General features: G+C 45.8%; 2 protein-coding genes across 2 annotated transcripts in view; both read left to right on the forward strand.

Annotated features, from left to right (window-relative positions):
• Positions 1-861: 861 nt before the first annotated feature.
• Positions 862-10,462, forward strand: PIN1 (peptidylprolyl cis/trans isomerase, NIMA-interacting 1). Its single transcript, XM_088154946.1, has 4 exons — positions 862-978; positions 2,654-2,845; positions 3,909-4,019; positions 6,773-10,462. The coding sequence occupies exons 1-4, from the start codon at positions 921-923 to the stop codon at positions 6,880-6,882; spliced, it is 471 nt and encodes a 156-aa protein (XP_088011072.1). The 5' UTR covers positions 862-920; the 3' UTR covers positions 6,883-10,462.
• Positions 10,463-14,690: 4,228 nt separating this feature from the next.
• OLFM2 (olfactomedin 2) overlaps positions 14,691-21,154 on the forward strand; it is a 9,802-nt gene continuing 3,338 nt past the window's right edge. The window contains 4 exon segments of the mRNA XM_088154909.1: positions 14,691-14,828; positions 19,288-19,473; positions 20,028-20,090; positions 20,399-20,431. Coding sequence (XP_088011035.1) covers positions 14,691-14,828; positions 19,288-19,473; positions 20,028-20,090; positions 20,399-20,431 — 420 coding nt within the window.

Genomic DNA, 21,154 nt, shown 5'->3' on the forward strand with positions numbered 1-21,154 from the left:
ACATCTTCGCCAGTGACCCCTCAGAGCCGCTCATGGAACCTCAGAGATTCCCTCTGGAACCCAAAGAGCGCTCCCAGTAACTCCCAGTGACCCGCAGTGCCCTCCCAGTAGCTCCCAGTAACTCCCAGTGCCCTCCCAGTAGCTCCCAGTTGCCCCCAGTACCCACCCGTGGGGGACCCCAGGCCGCTCCCCCCGCCATCTTGGCCGTTGCTATCAACAGACGCCGTTACCAGGCAACAACTGTGTGCTTGACGTCACTTCCTTTACGTATCAATGTCACTTCCGAGCTCATCGCAATGGCGGCCTGGAGGTACCGGGGATGTTTTGGAGGCACCGGGAAGGCCCAGGAAGTACCGGGAGGCCCTTTAGGGATCCCGGGAAAGCTCCGAAGGGCTCCGCACCCCTCGGCCCCCTCCCCAAAATCCACCAATCCCCCCTTGTCCTGAATTCCTGCTGAGGATGAGACGGGGATGAACGACCCGGTGTCCCCTCGTTCTCCTCCTCAAGCCCACTTCTCCCCCTGCAATACCGGCTGTGACCAAACCGGCGCCACGTTGAGGCTTTCAACCGCCCGGGCGGGTTCTGGAGCTTGAATTTATTTATAATAAATCTGCGTTTGGAGTCTCCGGTTATTTCGTGGTTCCGGTGGGACCGAGATGCCCTAACCGAGTACGGGAGAGGCAGAACTGCGGCTTTGCCTTCCCGTTAAACTTGTCCACGCGCGGCCACCGTCCCACTTTTCCCGCGTGCTTCTCGGCTTCACCGCCTGCTTGATTGACGGGAGGCTCCACCAATGGGATTGCGAAGAGAGGGGCGTCTCGTCCCTGCTGACCAATGGAAGCGCGAGCAGGGCGCGTTTGCCCCGCCCCTCGGCGATCCGGTGTGGGCGGGCAGCGCAGGGCGGGCAGAGGGAAGGGAAGATGGCGGAGGAGGAGAAGCTGCCCGCGGGGTGGGAGAAGCGCATGAGCCGCAGCTCCGGTGAGGGCCTGAGGGCGGGGGACGGCCGGGGGGGACCGGGAGGAACGCGGGGAAGGAGCGGCGGGGATGTGGGAGGTGGGAAAAGGGAGTGAGGGCCGCGGTGTTGGGATTTGGAAGGGATGAGGGGGCGTGGGGGGGGTGGGGAGAGATGCGTGAGGGGAATTTGAGGGGGGGGCACCGAATTGAGGAGGGTCCTGAGGGGGTCATGGCTTCAGGGAAAAGAGGACACCCCAATTTAGAGGGTTTGGGGGCGTCGTCAGCTCCGTGAGGGGAATTTTGGGGGGTCATGGCCTCAGGTAAAGGGAGACCCCACAGTTGAGATGGAGGAACCTCCGTGAGGGGAAATTGGGGGAATCGTCAACTCCATGAGGGGAATTTTGGGGGGATCCCCAATTTAGGGGTGTCCTGAGGGTGTCATCACCTCAGGGAAGGATGGACCCCCATTTTTGGGGAATTTTGCGGGGGTCTTCAACTCCATGAGGGGAATTTTAGGGGGTCACGGCCTCAGGTAAAGGGAGACCCCACAGTTGAGATGGAGGAACCTCCGTGAGGGGAAATTGGGGGAATCGTCAAATCCATGAGGGGAATTTTGGGAGGGATCCCGAATTTAGGGGTGTCCTGAGGGGGTCATGGCCTCAGGGAAGAGGATCCTCCCCAAATTGAGGGGAATTTTGGGGTGAGGGTCCCACTCATGAGGGGAATTTGAGGGGGCGTCACCCCCCAGCAATAATTGGGGAGGTTTTTGGGGGGTCAGAAGTTGATTTTTGGGGTCAGCAAACCGGATTTTAGGGTCTATAACCTGTTTTTCGGGCTTTATAATGTTCTTTGTCAGCATCAATCAGTAACCGATCAGTGATCAATAACCAATAATTGATCAATAAGATTCTGGGATGCGTGTACTACTTCAACCACCCGGTAAATGTGAACCTGTGGAATCCATAATTGGATTTTTGGGCCGGCTAAGCTGGGTTTCAGTGCAAATAACTCGATTTTTCAGTAGAAATCGATAACCGATCACTGATCAATAACCGATAATAGATCAATAGGATGTGTGTAGTACTTCAACCACCCGGTAAATGTGAACCTGTGAAGTCCATAATTGGATTTTTGGGGTGGATAAACTGGGATTTTATGTCAATAACCTGCATTTCTGATACCAATCGGTAACCAATAACCGATCAATAATCGATAACTGATCAATAGGCCGCGTGTACTACTTCAACCACCCGGTAAATGTGAACCTGTGAAGTCCATAATTGGATTTTTGGGGTGGATAAACTGGGATTTTATGTCAATAACCTGCATTTCTGATACCAATCGGTAACCAATAACCGATCAATAATCGATAACTGATCAATAGGCCGCGTGTACTACTTCAACCACCCGGTAAATGTGAACCTATGGAGTCCATAATCAGATTTTTGGGGTGGATAAGCTGGGATTTGATGCCAATAACCTGCATTTTTTTATACCAATTGGTAACAAATAACCGATCAATAATCAATAACTGATCAATAGGCCGCGTGTACTACTTCAACCACGTGGTAACTGTGAACCTGTGGAGCCCCTCAATGGATTTTTGGGGTGGATAAACTGGGATTTTATATCAATAACCCGATTTTTCACCATAAATCGATACCCGATCACTGATCAATAACCGATAATCCATCGATAGGCCGCGTGTACTACTTCAACCACCTGACGAACGCCAGCCAATGGGAGAGGCCGAGCGGGGCGGGGAGGGCGGAGCCGTGTCGCGTGCGTTGCTCTCACCTGTTGGTCAAGCACAGCCAATCACGGCGCCCGTCCAGCTGGAGGCAGGAGCGCATCACCCGCACCAAGGAGGAGGCGCTGCAGCTCGTCAACGGTGAGAGGGGCATGCTGGGAAATTTTTGGGAATTTTTTTGGGAATTTTTGGGGATTTTTGGAGGGTTTGGAGTTGGGGTTTTGGGATTTTTTGGGTTTTTAAAGTAATTTTTTAGGTATTGTTTGTGGTAATTGAGGTGTAGGAAGATAAGGTGAAAATATTGTTTGAAGCTCGTCAATGGTGAGGAGGATTCTGGGAAATTTTTTGGGATTTTTTGGGATTTGGGGTTTGAGATTTTTGGGGTTTTTGGGTTTTTAAAGTAATTTTTTAGGTATTATTTATGGTAATTGAGGTGAATGAGCATAAGGTAAAAATAATGTTTGAAGCTCATCAGTGGTGAGGAGGATTCTGGGAAATTTTGGGGATTTTTTGGGGGGAATTTTTGGAGGGTTTGGAGTTGGGGTTTTGGGATTTTTTGGGTTTTTAAAGTAATTTTTTAGGTATTATTTATGGTAATTGAGGTGTAGGAAGATAAGGTGAAAATATTGTTTGAAGTTCGTCAATGGTGAGGAGGATTCTGGGAAATTTTAGGAATTTTTTTGGAATTTTTGGGGATTTTTGGAGGGTTTGGAGTTGGGGTTTTTGGGTTTTTTGGGATCATTTGGATTTTTGTGGGTTTTTTTAACATATATTTGCATTTAATTTTTATTTAATTATTATTAAAAACACATAAATTGGGAATGATGATTTTTTTTTTTTTTAAGAAAAAAATTGGGAATGGCAACTTTTTTTTTGGAAAATAACTCTGGGAATGAGGATTTTTTTGAGAAAAAAAAAGTAAGAATGGTAATTTTTGGGAAAATAACCTGGGAATGGTGATTTTTTTTAGGGAAAAAAGTGGGAATGGCGATTTTTTTTTAGGAAAATAAGAGAATGGTGATTTTTTGGGAAGAGAAAAAAGGGAATTATGATTTTTTCAGTGGAGAAAAAAAATAGAAATTGAGATTTTTTTGAGGAGGAAAAAAAACCTGAATGTTGATTTTGGGGCTGAGTCTCCTTTTCCAGAGAATTCTTGGAATTTCTTGTAATTTTTTTATTTTTAATTTGGGATTTTTTTTTCCAGGTTACATCCAGAAGATCAAATCAGGGGAGGAGGATTTTGAGTCTTTGGCTTCTCAGTTCAGCGACTGCAGCTCAGCCAAGGCTGGAGGGGACCTGGGAGCTTTTGGGAGAGGTGAGGGGTTCAGCCCCCAAAAAAATCCCAAAAAATCCCAAACCCAAAGCATTTATCCCAAAAGAAACAAATTCAGGATTTATCCCCAAAAAAATCCCCAAAAAATCCAAAATCCAGGGGATTCAGCCCCAAAAAAATCCCCCCAAAAAATCCCAAATCCAAAGGATTTATCCCAAAAGAAACAAATTCAGGATTTATCCCCCAAAAAAATCCCCCAAAAACCCCCCAAAAATCCAAAATCCAGGGGATTCAGCCCAAAAAATCCCCTCAAAAAATCCCAAATCCAAAGGATTTATCCCAAAAGAAACAAATCCAGGATTTATCCCCCAAAAAATCCCCAAAAAATCCAAAATCCAGGGGATTCAGCCCCAAAAAAATCCCCCCAAAAAATCCCAAATCCAAAGGATTTATCCCAAAAGAAACAAATTCAGGATTTATCCTCCAAAAAATCCCCAAAAAATCCCCAAAAAATCCAAAATCCAGGGGATTCAGCCCAAAAAATCCCCTCAAAAAATCCCAAATCCAAAGGATTTATCCCAAAAGAAACAAATCCAGGATTTATCCCCCAAAAAATCCCCCAAAAATCCAGGGGATTCAGCCCCAAAAAAATCCCCCCAAAAAATCCCAAATCCAAAGGATTTATCCCAAAAGAAACAAATTCAGGATTTATCCCCCAAAAAAATCCCAAAAAAATCCCAAATCCAGGGGATTCAGCCCCAAAAAAATCCCCCCAAAAAATCCCAAATCCAAAGGATTTCTCCCAAAAGAAACAAATCCAGGATTTATCCCCCAAAAAATCCCCAAAAAATCCAAAATCCAGGGGATTCAGCCCAAAAAATCCCCTCAAAAAATCCCAAATCCAAAGGATTTATCCAAAAAAGAAACAAATTCAGGATTTATCCCCAAAAAAATCCCCAAAAAACCCCCAAAAAATCCAAAATCCAGGAGGTTCAGCCCAAAAAATCCCCTCAAAAAATCCCAAATCCAAAGGATTTATCCCAAAAGAAACAAATCCAGGATTTATCCCCAAAAAAATCCCCCCAAAAAATCCAAAATCCAGGGGATTCAGCCCCAAAAAAATCCCCCCAAAAAATCCCAAATCCAAAGGATTTATCCCAAAAGAAACAAATCCAGGATTTATCCCCAAAAAAATCCCCCAAAAACCCCCAAAAAATCCAAAATCCAGGGGATTTATCCCCAAAAATTCCAATTGGGATCGATCCACCACAACCAATTCCATATCAAACCCCCACTTAAAATCCCAAATTAATTTTTTTTGGGGGGGAAAACTCCCAAATCCCAAATTTTTTTTGGAAAACCCCCCCAAATCCCAAATTTTTTGGGGGAAAAACCCCCTGAAATCCAAATTTTTTTGGGAAAACCCCCCCAAAACCCAAATTTTTTTGAGGAAAGCCCCCCAAATCCCAATTTTTTTTGGAAACCCCCCCAAATCCCAATTTTTTTTTGGGAAACCCCCCAAATGCCATATTTTTTTGGGGGAAACCCCCCCCCCCCTCGAAATCTCAATTTTTTTTGGGAAAACCCCCTGAAATCCAAATTTTTTTTGGGAAAACCCCCAAAATCCCAATTTTTTTGGGGAAAATCCTCCGAAATCCCAAATTTTTTTGGGGAAAACCCCCCAGATCCCAAATTTTTGGGGGGAAAACCCCCTGAAATCCCAATTTTTTTTTTTTTAAAACCCCCCCAAATCCCAAATTTTTTTAGGAAAATTACCCCTAACCCCAAATTTTTTCTGGGAAAACCCCCCCAAATCCCAAATTTTTTTGGGAAACTCCCCCCAAATACCAAATTTTCTTGGGAAAACCCCCCCAAAATCCCTTTTTTTTTGGGAAAACCCCCCCCAAATCCCTTTTTTTTTGGGAAAAACCCCCCAAAATCCCATTTTTTGGGGGAAAACCCCCCCGAAATCCCTTTCTTTTTGGGAAAAACCCCCCCAAATCCCAAGTTTTCTTGGGAAAACCCCCCCAAAATCCCATTTTTTGGGGGAAAAACCCACCGAAATCCCAATTTTTTGGGGGAAAACCCCCCAAAATCCCATTTTTTTGGGGAAAAACCCCCCAAATCCCATTTTTTTGGGGGAAAACCCCCCCAAATCCCAAGTTTTTTTGGGAAAACCCCCCCAAAATCCCTTTTTTTTGGGGAAAACCCCCCCCGAAATCCCAATTTTTTTGGGAAAACCCCCCAAAATCCCATTTTTTGGGGGAAAAACCCCCCAAATCCCATTTTTTTTTGGGAAACCCCCCCCAAATCCCAAGTTTTTTTGGGAAAACCCCCCCAAATCCCAAGTTTTTTTGGGAAAACCCCCCAAAATCCCATTTTTTGGGGGAAAAACCCCCCAAAATCCCAAATATTTCTTGGGAAAACCCCCCCAAAATCCCTTTTTTTTTTGGGAAAAACCCCCCAAAATCCCATTTTTTGGGGGAAAAACCCCCCAAAATCCCATTTTTTTGGGGAAACCCCCCCCCGAAATCCCAAATTTTTTTGGGAAAACCCCCCAAAATCCCATTTTTTGGGGTAAAAACCCCCCAAATCCCATTTTTTTGGGGAAAACCCCCCCAAATCCCAAGTTTTTTTGGGAAGACCCCCCCAAAATCCCATTTTTTTGGGAAAAACCCCCCGAAATCCCTATTTTTTTTGGGGAAAAACCCCCCAAATCCCAATTTTTTTTTGGGAAAACCCCCCCCAAAATCCCAAATCTCTGATGGAATTCCGGGATTTTTTTCCCTCCTCAGGGCAGATGCAGAAGGCGTTCGAGGACGCGTCGTTCGCTCTGCGCGCCGGCGAAATGAGCGGCCCCGTGTTCACGGAATCCGGCATCCACATCATCCTCCGCACCGAGTGAAGCCCCCTGGGCAGCACCCCGAGCCCTGGGGATTCCCTGGGGAATCCCTGGGAATTCCAGGGAATTCCAGGGGTGGGGGGGAAATCCTTGGGAATCCTCTGGAATCTTCGGGAATCTTCGGGAATCCTCGGGGAAGGCGGCGGAGAAGCGCGGGAAGTCCGCGGGGACGGGTGGATTGAAGGGTGACGGGGATTTGGGGATTCTTGGGGATTTGTGGGAATTCCGTGGAAATCATCAGGAATTTGTGGGAATCCATGGGAATCCTCAGGAATCCTTGGGAATCTGTGGGAATCCTCAGGAATCTTCAGGAATTCGTGGAAATTTGTGGGAATCCATTGGAAATCCTCAGGAATCCTTGGGAATCTGTGGGAATCCTCAGGAATCTTTAGGAATTCGTAGGAATCCATGGGAATTCCTGGAAATCCTCAGGAATCCTTGGGAACTCATGGGAATCCTCAGGAATCCATGGAAATTTCTGGGAATCCATGGGAATTTGTGGGAATCCATTGGAATCCTCAGGAATTCTTCAGGAATTCATGAAAATTTGTGGGAATCCATGGAAATCCTCAGGAATCCTTCAGGAATTAGTGAAAACTTGTGGGAATCCATGGAAATCCTCGGGAATCCTAGGGAATTCATGGAAATTCGTGGGAATCCATTGGAATCCATGGGAATCCTCAGGAATTCTCAGGAATTCATGGAAATCCATGGAAATCTACAGGAATCCACAGAAATCCTCAGGAATCCACCGAAATCCATGGGAATTTGTGGGAATCCATGGAAATCCTCAAGAATCCATTGGAATCCTCAGGAATCCACAAGAATCCATGGAAATCCCCCAGGAATCCTCAGGAATTCTCAGAAATTTTCAGGAATCCCCAAGAATTCTTGGGAATCCTCTGGAATCCGTGGAAATCCATGGGAATCCTCAGGAATTCCCAGAAATCTTCAGGAATCCACGAGAATTCTTGGGAATCCTCAGGAATCCACGGCAATCCTCAGGAATCCACAGAAATCCACGGGGAACGTTCCGGAATCCCCGGGAATTCCATGGAAATCTCCGGAATCCGCGGGAATCCCGTCCCGCTCTCCTGGTGCCGTTGCCGTTCCCGGAACTCCCGGATCGGGCGGGAACCAAAACGGGGAATTCCCGCTTTTTTTTTTTTTGGGAATGTCGGGGCGGCCGGAGCCGGCTCCCGGCGGTGCCGGGAACGCGGCGGCCGCGGTGGTGGTGGTGACAACGATGACGATGACAACGATGACAACGATGACAATGGCCAACAATGACAACGATGACGTTGACAATGACAACGATTGACAATGGCCAACAATGACAATGACAACGATGACAATGATGACAATGACAACAATGACAGCAATTGACAATGGCCAACGATGACAATGGTCAACGATGACAATGACATTGACAACAATTGACAATGGCCAACGATGACAATGACAACGATGACAATGATGACAATGGCCAACAATGACAACAATGACAATGGCCAACGATGACAATGACAACGATGACAATGATGACAATGACAACGATGACCACGATGATGACAACGGCCAACAATGATGGTGGCAGTGATGACAACGATGCCAATGACAACAATAACGATGGCAGTGGCCGTAAGATGATGACAGTGGCCAACAATGGTGACAATGACTGTGGTGATAACCAACAATGGCCGTGATGACAATGACAGTAACAATGACAACGGTGATGATGATGGCGACACTGATGACAATGCCCAACGATGACAATGACAACAGTGACACTGATGACGATGACAATGCCCAACGATGACAATGGCCAGCAATGATGATGACTAACGATGACGATGACCAACAACGATGTCAACGACAGCCATGACAACAATGACCCCGATGACGATGGCACTGATGACGATGACAATGGCCAACAAAGACGATGCCCAATGATGACAGTGACAATGACAAAGATGATGTTGACCAGCAATGACCAACGATGATGAACGATGACAATGCCCAGTGATGACAATGACAATGACACCGATGACGATGACCAACAATGCCCAACGATGACGAACAACAATGACAATGGCAATGACACCAATGATGATGCCCAATGATGACACCGATGATGATGACCAGAATGCCCAAAGATGACAATGATGACACCATTGACGATGACAATAACCAACAATGCCCAACGATGACAATGCCCAACGATGACAATGATGACACCGATGATGATGACACCGATGATGATGACAATGACCAACAATGCCCAACGATGACAATGCCCAGTGATGACAATGACAATGACACCGATGACGATGACCAACAATGCCCAACGATGACAATGACCAACGATTGCAATGACGACACCGATGACAACGACACCGATGACGATGCCCAACGATGATGTTGACCAACGATGACGATACCCAACAATGACAACGGCGACACTGATGACGATGACCAACAATGCCCAATGATGACAGTGACACCGATGACGATGACAATGACACTGATGACGATGCCCAATGATGACACCAATGACGAGGACAATGACACCGATGACAATGCCCAACAATGATGTTGGCCAACGATGATGATACCCAACAATGACAACGGTGACACCGATGACAATGACCAACAATGCCCAATGATGACACCGATGACGATGACAACACCGGTGACAATGACACCGATGATGACGATGCCCAATGATGATGTTGACCAACAATGACAATACCCAACAATGACAATGACAACGGTGACACCGATGACGATGATGATGACCAACAGTGCCCAACGATGACAATGACAACGACACCGATGACGATGATGATGACCAACAGTGCCCAACAATGACAATGACAACGACACCAATGACAAGGACGATGACACCAATGATGATGAGGATGACCAACAATGCCCAACGATGACAATGACAACGACTCCGCCACCACCGGCGCTGCCGCGGCCCCCGACGCCGAGCCAAGGCCCCTCCCCCACCCCATGCATGTTTATTTAACTCATTCCCGCCCCTTTTCTCCCCCCCCCCACCCCGATCCAAAGGCTCCGCTTGATCCAAGCCGTTAATTAATTAATTATTCCTTAATTGATTAATAGCAAAAACGAGGCAGCTCCCGGTGTCCGTCCCGATTCTCCCGGGAATTTTTCCCGGCAACGTCGCTTGGACTTCCAAAAAAAAAAAAAAAAAACAACAAAAAAAAAACCCCAAAACCTGCCAGATTTTTTTGGGGTGAATTCCCGGGAAATCTGGAGGGGGTGGAAAAAAAAAATTTTGCCGGAATTTTCGTTTTTGGGGTGAAAAAAGTTGGATTTGGGGTGGATTTTTTTTTTGCCGAGATTTTTCGGTTCCGTCGTCGTTTTCGCTTCCGTTCGGTGGGGAAAAAACAAAACCAAAAAAACCAAAAAAAAAAGGAAAAAAAATGTGAAAAAATCCCAGAAAATCTCCCCCCCCAAAAAAATTCCCAGCTTGGATCCGTGTGAAAATTCCCAAAAAATGCTGTAAAGCCCCGGCTCTTTTCCTGCAAAAATAAATCCCTCTCCAGTGGAATTTCTGGGAAATCTGGGTTTTTCTTTTTTTTTTTTTTAATTTTTTTTGGAGTAAATTGGAAAAAAGGAAAAATCTGGGGTTTTGGGGGGGATTTTGAGCATAAAACGGAGGGGAAAAAAAAGCTAAAATTGGGAATTTCGGGGTTTATTTAATAGGATGTGATTGGATTTATTAGGGAATAATCAGATTTATTTAATGGAGATTTGGTAATTTTTAAAAATAGGAATATGGGGTTTAATTAATGGGGAAATATGGGATTTATTAATAGGGAATATGGGATTTATTATTGGGATTAATTTATAAATTTCCCATTAATTAAATCCCATATTTCCTATTAATAAATCCCATATTTCCCATTAATTAAATCCCAGATCAAATGAATTAATTCCCCGCAGATCAAAGGGATTTGGGGGAATTTTGGGGGAATTTCTGGAGAATTTTGGGGGAGTTTTGAGGGGATTTTGGGGTATTTTGGGGAATTTTCGAGAATTTTGGGGGAGTTTTGAGGGGATTTTGGGGAAATTTTGGAGAATTTGGGGGGAATTTAGGGAAATTTGGGGGAGTTTTGAGTGGATTTGGGGGAATTTTGGGGGATTTTGGGGGAGTTTTGAGGGGATCTCGGAGCGTTTTTGGGGAGATTTGCAGAATTCGGGGCAATTTTGGGGCATTTTTGGTGGATTTGAAAAGCCAAAAAAAAAAAAAAATGGGGAAGGGGGGAGGACAAAAATGAGACCACGCCCCCCCCCAAAAAAAACCCAAAACCCCCCAAAATCCCCCAGAATCCTCTCCCCTCCCCCAGCGACCCCTCCCCAAATTTTGGGGATTTTTTTTTTTAATTATTTTTTTTTTTAAAGGGGATTTTTTTAGGGAATTTTGGGGGTGGTTTTTGGAAAGGGATGGGGGGGAGGGGAGGTGGGGGATGGGGGCGGGAATTATGGGAATTTCGGGAATTTCGGGGATGGCGCTGGGTGTGGCCGTGGGGGAGGGGGAGGGGAGAGGGACACGGGGACAGCGAGAGGGGGGAGGGGAGGGGGAAACTGGGGGGGACTGGGAGATACTGGGAGACACTGGGGACACCCCCAGTTTGAACTGGGGGACACTGGGGACACTCCCAGTTTGAACTGGGGGACACTGGGGACACTCCCAGTTTGAACTGGAGGATACTGGGAGATACTGGGGACAGTCCCAGTTTGAACTGGGGGATACTGGGAGACACTGGGGACACTGGGGACAGTCCCAGTTTGAACTGGAGGATACTGGGAGATACTGGGGACAGTCCCAGTTTGAACTGGGGGATATTGGGGACACTGGGGGAGATTAGGGGGACAACTGGGGACACTCCCAGTTTGAACTGGAGGATACTGGGAGGTACTGGGAACAGTCCCAGTTTGAACTGGGGGATACTGGGAGATAACTGGGGACACTGGGGACAGTCCCAGTTTGAACTGGGGGATATTGGGGACACTGGGGACACTCCCAGTTTGAACTGGGTGCACTGGGAGACAATTGGGGACACTGGGGACAGTCCCAGTTTGAACTGGGGGACACTGGGGACAATTTGGGACAGTCCCAGTTTGAACTGGGGGACACTGGGGACACTCCCAGTTTGAACTGGAGGATACTGGGAGATACTGGGGACAGTCCCAGTTTGAACTGGGGGATATTGGGGACACTGGGGGAGATTAGGGGACAACTGGGGACACTCCCAGTTTGAACTGGGGGACAATTGGGGACACTGTGGACACTCCCAGTTTGAACTGGAGGATACTGGGAGGTACTGGGAACAGTCCCAGTTTGAACTGGGGGATATTGGGGACACTGGGGACACTCCCAGTTTGAACTGGGTGCACTGGGAGACAATTGGGGACACTGGGGACAGTCCCAGTTTGAACTGGGGGACAATTGGGGACACTGGGGACAGTCCCAGTTTGAACTGGGCGATACTGGGAGAAAAAAGCCTCCAAAATTCCACCCGAAAAGCTCCGAACCGCGCGGGCCTGGGGGGGATTTTGGGGCGTCCTGGGGGTTTTGGGGGGAGTCCAACCCAAACCCATCCTAAACCCGCCTTAAACCGGCCTTAAACCGGCCCTAAACCCGCCTTAAATCCGCTTTAAACCCATCCTAAACCGGCCCCAATCCCAGTGCGGGTCCTGCCCTAAACCCGCCCTAAACCCGCCCTAAACCCGCCCCGTTCCCGGTGCCGGTCCCGCCCCAAATCCAACCTAAACCCGCCCTAAACCCGCCCTAAACCCGCCCCTAAATCCAACCTAAACCCTCCCCGGTGCCGGTGCCGGTGCCGCCCTAAACCCACCCCAAACCCATCCTAAACCCGCCCTAAACCCATCCTGAACCCGCCCCAAACCCATCCTAAACCCATCCTAAACCCGCCCCTAAACCCGCCCCAGTCCCGCCCCGGTGCCGGTGCCGGTCCCGCCCCGTTTCGGGGCCGTTCGGGGCTGGCCCCGGGCCAGCGGAGCCGCGTCAGCCCCGGGCCCCGCTCAGAGCTCGGAGCGGGCCCGGACCCGGCACCGGTACCGGGGACACCCCGGGGGGGGGGTTCGGGGGGTACCGGGGACACCCCGGGAGGGAGGTTCGGGGGGTCCCGGTACCGATTTAAACCCGGGGTGGGGTGGGATGGGGAGCTCCGATCGGGCCGGTACCGGGTGTTGGTGACACCCCCGGGGGGGGCGGGGTGACACCCGGTACCGGGGACACTCCCGGGGGGGTTCGGGGACACCCCCGGTACCGATTTAAAACCGGCGTGGGGAGCTCTGAGCGAACCGGTCCCGGTTCCCGGTGCCATTCCCGGTTTTCGGTGCCGTTCCCGTTTTTTTTTTCGGTGCCGCGTTTTTAAGGCGGGGAGGGATCGGTTCTGATCGAGCCGGTGCCGGTTCCCGGTGCCACCCCCGGTTCCCGGTGCCACCCCCGCTTTTCGGTACCACCCCCATCTCCCGGTACCGCATTTTTAACCCGGGGAATCGCACCCGGTGCCATTCCCGGTTCCCGGTGCCGCGTTTTTAACGCGTGGGGGGGGCGGGTTCGGTTCTGATCGAGCCATCCCCGGTTCCCGGTGCCACCCCCGGTTCTCGGTGCCATCCGCAGTTCTCGGTACCACCCCCCCCATTCCCGGTGCCATTCCCGGTCCCACCGGAGGGGGTTGCCGGTACCGGTTCCGGTTCCCGGTGTCACTCCTGGTATTACCGGAGGGCGTTCCCGGTACCACCCCCGGTTCCCGCTACCATCCCCGGTTCCGGTTCCCGGTACCACCTCCGGTATTACCAGAGAGGGTTTTACCGGTACCACTCCGTGTTCCCGGTTCCGGTTCCAGGTACCACTGGACTGGGTTTTACCGGTACCGCTTCCCATTGCCACCCTCGGTGATTCCCGGTGCCGATTCCGGTTCCCAGTGCCACCTTCGGTGATTCCCGGTACCGGTGACGATTCCCGGTGCCGGTTCGTGTTCCCGGTACCGGTTCCGGTTTCCGCTACCACCCTCGGGGATTTTACCGGTACCACCCCGATTCCGATACCATCGGAGGCGGTTCCCGGTGCCGGTTCCGGTTCCCGGTGCCGGTTCGTGTTCCCGGTACCACCTTCGGCGATTCCCGGTACCGGTGGCGATTCCCGGTACCGGTTCGTGTTCCCGCTGCCACCTTCGGGGATTCCCGGTACCGGTTCGTATTCCCGGTACCGGTTCCGGTTTCCGGTACCACCCTCGGCGATTCCCGGTACTGGTGGCGATTCCCGGTACCGGTTCCGGTTTCCGGTACCACCCTCGCAGATTTTTACCTCTCCCACCCCCGATTCCCTATCCCACCCACGTTTCGCTTTCCCGGTTCCGATTCCCATTGCCCCGCTCGGGCTTTCCCGGTATCCCGATCGGCTTTCCCCGTTATCCCGATCGGCTTTTCCCGTTATCCCGGTCGGCTTTTCCCGTTGCCCCGATCGGCTTTTCCCGTTATCTCGATCGGCTTTTCCCGGTATCGCGATCGGCTTTTCCCGTTATCCCGGTCGGATTTTCCCGTAGCCCCGATCGGCTTTCCCCGTTATCGCGATCGGCTTTTCCCGTTGCCCCGATCGGCTTTCCCCGTTGCCCCGCTCTGCTTTCCCCGTTGCCCCGATCGGTTTTTCCCGGTATCCCGGTCGGTTTTTCCCGGTATCCCGGTCGCTTTTTCCCGGTATCCCGGCGCAGGCAGCGGCCGCTGCCGTGTGTGATGGGCTGGCGGCGATGCCGGTGCCGTTATTGAAGCTCGGGGCCGTGCTCAGCACCATGGCCATGGTCACCAACTGGATGTCGCAGACCCTGCCCGCCCTCGTGGGCCTCAACGGCACCGCCGGGCCCCGAGCCGGAACCTCGGAGAAAATCGTGAGTGCGCGCGCCCCCCCCCCCCCCCCCCCACTCCCCTCAGAGAATCGGAGCTCCCACATCGGGAACTGGGATTTTTTTTTTTTTTTTTTTTTTTTCTGGGGATTTTTTTTTTTTTTCTGGCGGGTTTGGGTTTGGGGGTTTTTATTTTTGGTTTTAGGGGATTTTTTGGGGATTTTTTTGGGTTTTTTGGGGATTTTTTGGGTTTTTTGGGGATTTTTTGAGGGTTTTTGGGGATTTTTTAAGGGTTTTTTTAGGTTTTTTTAGGGTTTTTGGGGATTTTTTGGGGGGTTTTTGGGGGGATTTTTATTTCGGTTTTTAGTGGTTTTGGGGGGTTTTTGGGGGGATTTTTTGGGGTTTTTTTGGGTTTTGGGGGATTTTTTGGGGGATTTTTTGGGGTTTTTTAGGGTTTTTTGGGGGTTTTTTGGGGGGTTTTGGAGGGATTTTTTGGGGTTTTTTTGGGATTTTTTGGGATTTTTTGGGGGATTTTTGGGGGTTTTTGGGGATTATTTAAGGTTTTTTTTAGGTTTTTTTTCGGTTTTTTGGGTGGTTTTTAGGGTTTTCTTAAGGGTTTTTAGGGTTTTTTTTAGGGGTTTTTGGGGAGTTTTTTTGGGATTTTTTTGGGGTTTTTTGGGGGGGATTTTTATTTTGGTTTTTAGTGTTTCTTTGGGATTTTTTGGGGATTTTTGGGGGATTTTTTGGGTTTTTTTGGGGGTGTTTTGGGGGTTTTGGAGGGATTTTTTGGGGATTTTTTGGTTTTTTGGGGGGGGATTTTTTAGGGTTTTTTTTCGGGTTTTTTTTTGGTTTTTAGGGGGTTTTGGGGGGATTTTTGGGGCTTTTTTAGGGTTTTTTGGGGTTTTGGGGGGGTTTTTTTAGGGTTTTTAGGGATTTTTAGGGCTTTTTTGGGATTTTTGGGGGATTTTTGAGGATTTTTGGGGCTTTTTGGGGGATTTTTGGGAGTTTTTGGGGGATTTTTTGGGATTTTTTGGAGGGTTTTTGGGGGGATTTTTGGGGATTTTTATTTTTGTTTTTAGTGGGTTTTCTGGGGGATTTTGGGGATTTTTTGGGTTTTTTGGGGGGATTTTTGGGATTTTTTGGGGGGTTTTGGGGATTTTTGGGGGTTTTTTTAGGGGTTTTGGGGGATTTTTTTTAATTTTTATTTTTGTTTTTAGTGGGTTTTGGGGGTTTTTTTGGGATTGTTTTGGTTTTGGGGTTTTTTGGGGTTTTTTTTGCGGGTTTCGGGGTTTATTGGGGATTTATTGGGGATTTTTTAGGGATTTTTGGGGGATTTTTTAGTTTTGTTTTTAGTGTTTTTTTGTTTTTTGGGGGGATTTTTAAGGGATTTTTTTGGGTATTTTTTGTATTATTTATTTTTATTTTAAGTGGTTTTTTTCGGGGTTTTTTTGGGATTTCTTGGGGTTATTTGAGGGCTTTTTTGGGATTTTTTTTAGGGTTTTTAAGGGACTTTTTAAGGATTTTTTGGGGGTTTTTTTAGGATGTTTTAGGGATTTTTGGGGGGATTTTTTGGGGGATTTTAAAAATATTTTTACCTTTTTTTGGGGATTTTTTGGGGGGGACTTTTAGTTGATTTTAAAATTTTTTTAAAATTTTTTTTTTTTGTGTTTTTCCCTTTTTTTTTTTTTTTTTAAAGGCGCGGGAGATGCGGCAGAGGTGGGGGAGGGGCGCCCCTCCCCCACCCCCCGGCCATTTCCGGTGTCACGAGACCCCCCCAAAAAATTTTTGGGGACCCCCCCCAAAATCCCCCAAATTTTCCCTAAAAATTCCTAAAATGGGAACGGGGATTTTGGGGTTAAAAATCCCGATTTTAGGATTTTTTTTTTTTTTTGGGGGGGGGGAGGGGAGGGGATAAAATTTGGGATTTTTTTGGATTTTTTTGGATTTTTTTGGATTTTTTGGGGGGTTTTGGGGAGATTTTTTAGGGATATTTGGGGGGGAATTTAAAATTATTTTTGGGGGATTTTAGGGATTTTTTGGGGGGGATTTTGGGGATTTTTTGAGGATTTTTTGGGATTTTTTTGGGTTTTTTGGGGGGGATATTTTTGGGTATTTAGGAAATTTTTTATTATTTTGGGGGATTTTTTTTAGTGGGACTTTTGGGATTTTTTGGGGGATATTTTGGGGTATTTGGGATTTTTTTAAATTATTTTTTTTATTTTGGGGGGGGATTTTTTGCGGGGATTTTTGGCTTTTTTTTTAATTATATTTTTTTGAATTTTGGGGGTTTTTTTGGGGGGGTTTTGGGGTGATTTTGGGTTTTTTTCTGGGGATATTTTTGGGTATTTTGGGGCTTTTTTAAAACTTTTTTTAAAATTTTTTGTGGGGTTTTGGGGATTTTTTGGGATATTTTTTTGGTATTTAGGGGGGGATTTTTTGCGGGAATTTTTCGCATTTTTTTATTATTTTTTTGAATTTTTGGGGGGTTTTTTGGGATTTTTTTGGGGTTTTTTGGGGTTTTTTTTTGGAATTTTGGGACCTCATTCCCAACCCCCTCCCAGTCCTCATCCCAGCTGTCAATCAACGCCGCGGATTAATTACGTTAATTAGCGCCTCATTAACCACCCTTGTCCCTCATTAATCACCGGGAAGCGGCGCTGGGGAAAAAAAAAAAAAAAGGAAAAAAAAAGGAAAAAAAAAGAAAAAAAAAAGGAAAAAAATAAAAACCAAAAAAGCAAAAACCAAAAAAGCAAAAAAAAGCAAAAAAAAGCAAAAAAAAGCAAAAAAACCAAAAAAAAAGCAAAAAAAAGGGCAAAAAAAAAGCAAAAAATAAGCAAAAAAAAAAGGGGAAAAAAGGGGAAAAAAAGGAAAAAAAAGGGGGAAAAAAAGAAAAAAAAAGAAAAAAAAAGGGAAAAAAAGGAAAAAAAACCTCCAAAAATAAAAAAAAACCCCGGGAGTTTTTAAGGTTTTTTTGGGGGGTTTTTTTCGGGATTTTGGGGTTTTTTTGGAGGGAAAAATTTGGGGGATTTGGGGATAAAAGTTGGGATTTGAGGGGAAAAAAAATTGGGAATTTGGGGAGGAAAAAATTTGGGATTTTGGGGTTCCAATCCCTGGGAAATTTCTCCTTTTTTTCCCCTAAAAAATCCAAAAAAATCCCAAAAATTTCATGAAAAAATTCCCTTTTTCCTTCCAAAAAATCCCCAAAATTCCCTGAAAAAATTCCCTTTTTTCCCCCAGCTCTCATGAATTATTCATGAATTATTCATTAATTATTCATTAATTCTTCCCTAATTAAGGATTCGCGGCGGCTCCGCTGGGTGGGGGAGGGGCTGCGGGGATTTTAATTTAATTTTATTTTTTATTTTATTTTATTTTTTATTTTAGTTGGGTGGAAAAAGGGCGATTTTGGGGCTGTTTGGAAAAAAAAAATTATTATTTTTAAGGGTTGTGACGTCAGCGCGGTTGTGACGTCATCAGGCGGGGAATGGAATTTTTCCTGAGGGGGAAAAAAATGAGAAAAAATGGGGAAAAAATAGGAAATAATGGGAGAAAAAAATGGGAGAAAAATGAGGAAAAAATGAGAGAAAAATGAGGAAAAAATGGGGGGAAAATGGAAGAAAAATGGGGAAAAATGAGGAAAAAAATGGGAGAAAAAATGATAAAAATGGGAAAAAATGGTGAAAAAATGGGAATAAATGGGCAAAAAAATGGGAGAAAAATGGAAGAAAAAATAGAAAAAAAATGGCGGAAAAATTAGAAAAAAATAGGAATAAATGGGGGGAAATCCGGGAAAAAATGGTGAAAAAATGGGAATAAATGGGGAAAAAAATTGGGGGAAAATGGGAAAAAAAATGAGAAAAAAATTGAGAAAAAAAATGGAAAAAATAGGAAAAAATGGGAGAAAAATGAGAAAAAATGATAATAAAAGGGAGGAAAAAATGGGGGAAAAATAAGGGAAAATGGGGAGGAAAATGGGGAAAAATGGGGGAAAAATAAAAATAAATAGGGAAAAAAATAGGAGAAAAATGGGGAAAAATTAAAAAAAAATAGGGAAAAAATAGGAGAAAAATGGAAGAAAAATGGGGGGAAAAAAAGGAAAAAATGGGAAAAAATGAGGAGAAAATGGAGAAAAAAGGAGGAAAAATTGAGGAAAAAATGGAGGAAAAATGGGAAAAAAAAGATTAAAAAATGGGGAAAAAAAGAGAAAAAAATGGGAAAAAATGATTAAAAAATGAGAAAAAATGGGGAAAAAAGGGGGAAAAATAGGAAGAAATGGGGGGAAAAAATAGGAAAAAATGGGGAGAAAATGGAGAAAAAAAGGAGGAAAAATGGAGGAAAAATGGAGGAAAAATGGAGGAAAAATGGGGAAAAATAGGAAAAAATGCGAAAAAAATAGGAAAAAATAGGAAAAAAATAGGAAAAAAATAGGAAAAAAGGGGAAAAATTGGGAATTTTTTTGGGATGGGATTTAGGAATTTTTTGATGATTTTTTCCCGTTTTTCAGACGCTGCTGCAGCGGCCCGAGGAGGGCTGGCAGGTGCTGCGCTCGGCCCCCGATGGGCGCTGTGTGTGCAGGGAGAGAAAAATGGGAGAAAAAATGAGAAAAAAAAGGGAAAAAAATGAGAAAAAATTGGGAAAAATGAGGGGGAAAATGAGGAGAAAATGGAGGAAAAATGGAGGAAAAATGGAGGAAAAATGAGGAAAAAATGAGGAAAAAATGGGAAAAAAATAGGAAAAAAATAGGAAAAAAATGAGAAAAAAATAGGAAAAAAATAGGAAAAAAAATGCGAAAAAATGGGAAAAAATTGGGAATTTTTTGTGGGATGTTTTGGGATGGGATTTAGGAATTTTTTGTGATTTTTTCCCGTTTTTCAGACGCTGCTGCAGCGGCCCGAGGCGGGCTGGCAGGTGCTGCGCTCGGCCCCCGATGGGCGCTGTGTGTGCAGGGAGAGAAAAATGGGAGAAAAAATGAGAAAAAATGGGAAAAAATGGGAGAAAAAAATGGGGAAAAATCATAAAAAAAAATGGGAAAAATGGGGGGGAAAATGAGGAGAAAATGGAGGAAAAAATGAGGAAAAATGAGGAAAAATGGAGAAAAAGGGAGGAAAAATGAGGAAAAAATGGGAAAAAAATAGGAAAAAATGGGAAAAAAATAGGAAAAAAATAGGAAAAATGGGAAAAAAATTGGGAATTTTTTTGGGATGGGATTTAGGAATTTTTTGATGATTTTTTCCCGTTTTTCAGACGCTGCTGCAGCGGCCCGAGGAGGGCTGGCAGGTGCTGCGCTCGGCCCCCGATGGGCGCTGTGTGTGCAGGGAGAGAAAAATGGGAGAAAAAATGGGGAAAAAATGGGAAAAAATGGGAGAAAAAAATGGGGAAAAATCATAAAAAATTGGGAAAAATGGGGGGGAAAATGAGGAGAAAATGGAGGAAAAATGGAGAAAAAAAGGAGGAAAAATGGAGAAAAAATGAGGAAAAAATGAGAAAAAAATAGGAAAAAAATGCGAAAAAAATGGGAAAAAAATAGGAAAAAAATAGGAAAAATGGGAAAAAAATTGGGAATTTTTTTGGGATGGGATTTAGGAATTTTTTGATGATTTTTTCTCGTTTTTCAGACGCTGCTGCAGCGGCCCGAGGAGGGCTGGCAGGTGCTGCGCTCGGCCCCCCGATGGGCGCTGTGTCTGCACCGCCGTCATTCCCGTGCTCGGTTCCTGTTCCGGTGATTCCCGCAGCCTCCAGCTCCGGCAGCTGCTGGCCAAGGTGATTAATTAGGCCCTTAATTAGCTCGTTAATTGGGGTAATTATGGGGTTGGAGAAGGTGGGAATTGCTGGCGGATTTTTTTTTTTTTTGTTTGCGGAGTGAAAAATTCCCGCGGGGTTTTTTTTAGGGATGGGAATTGCTGAGGGATGGTTGTGGTGATGTTAATTGATTAATTAATTAATTAGTCCTATTAATGACCCTAATTAACCCATTAAAGACCCCAATAACCCCATTAATGACCCCAATTACCCCATTAATGACTCTAATTATCTCCGTAATGAGCCCCAGTTACCTCCATTAATGATTCTAATTACCTCATTAACGAGTCTAATTACCCCATTAATAACCCCATTTACCCCATTAATGACTCTAATTACCCCATTAATGACCCCAATTACCCCATTAATGACCCCAATGACCCCATTAATGACCCCATTTACCCCATTAATGACTCTAATTACCTCTGTAATGACCCCAATTACCTCCATTAATGATTCTAATTACCCCATTACCGAGTCTAATTACCCCATTAATTACCCCATTTCCCCATTAATGACTCTAATTACCCCATTAATCACCTCAATTACCCCATTACTGACCCCTATTACCA

Source organism: Sturnus vulgaris, chromosome 33, assembly GCF_052056855.1.
Source record: "Sturnus vulgaris isolate bStuVul1 chromosome 33, bStuVul1.hap1, whole genome shotgun sequence".
Classification (NCBI taxonomy): domain Eukaryota; kingdom Metazoa; phylum Chordata; class Aves; order Passeriformes; family Sturnidae; genus Sturnus; species Sturnus vulgaris.

Coding starts and splice junctions, on each gene's coding strand:
- PIN1 (XM_088154946.1), top strand. CDS start 921: ATGGCGGAGGAGGAGAAGCTGCCCGCGGGGTGGGAGAAGCGCATGAGC. Junction 979..2,653: donor GCGCATGAGCCGCAGCTCCG/GTGAGGGCCTGA, acceptor ATCCATCGATAG/GCCGCGTGTACTACTTCAAC. Junction 2,846..3,908: donor GGCGCTGCAGCTCGTCAACG/GTGAGAGGGGCA, acceptor TTTTTTTTCCAG/GTTACATCCAGAAGATCAAA.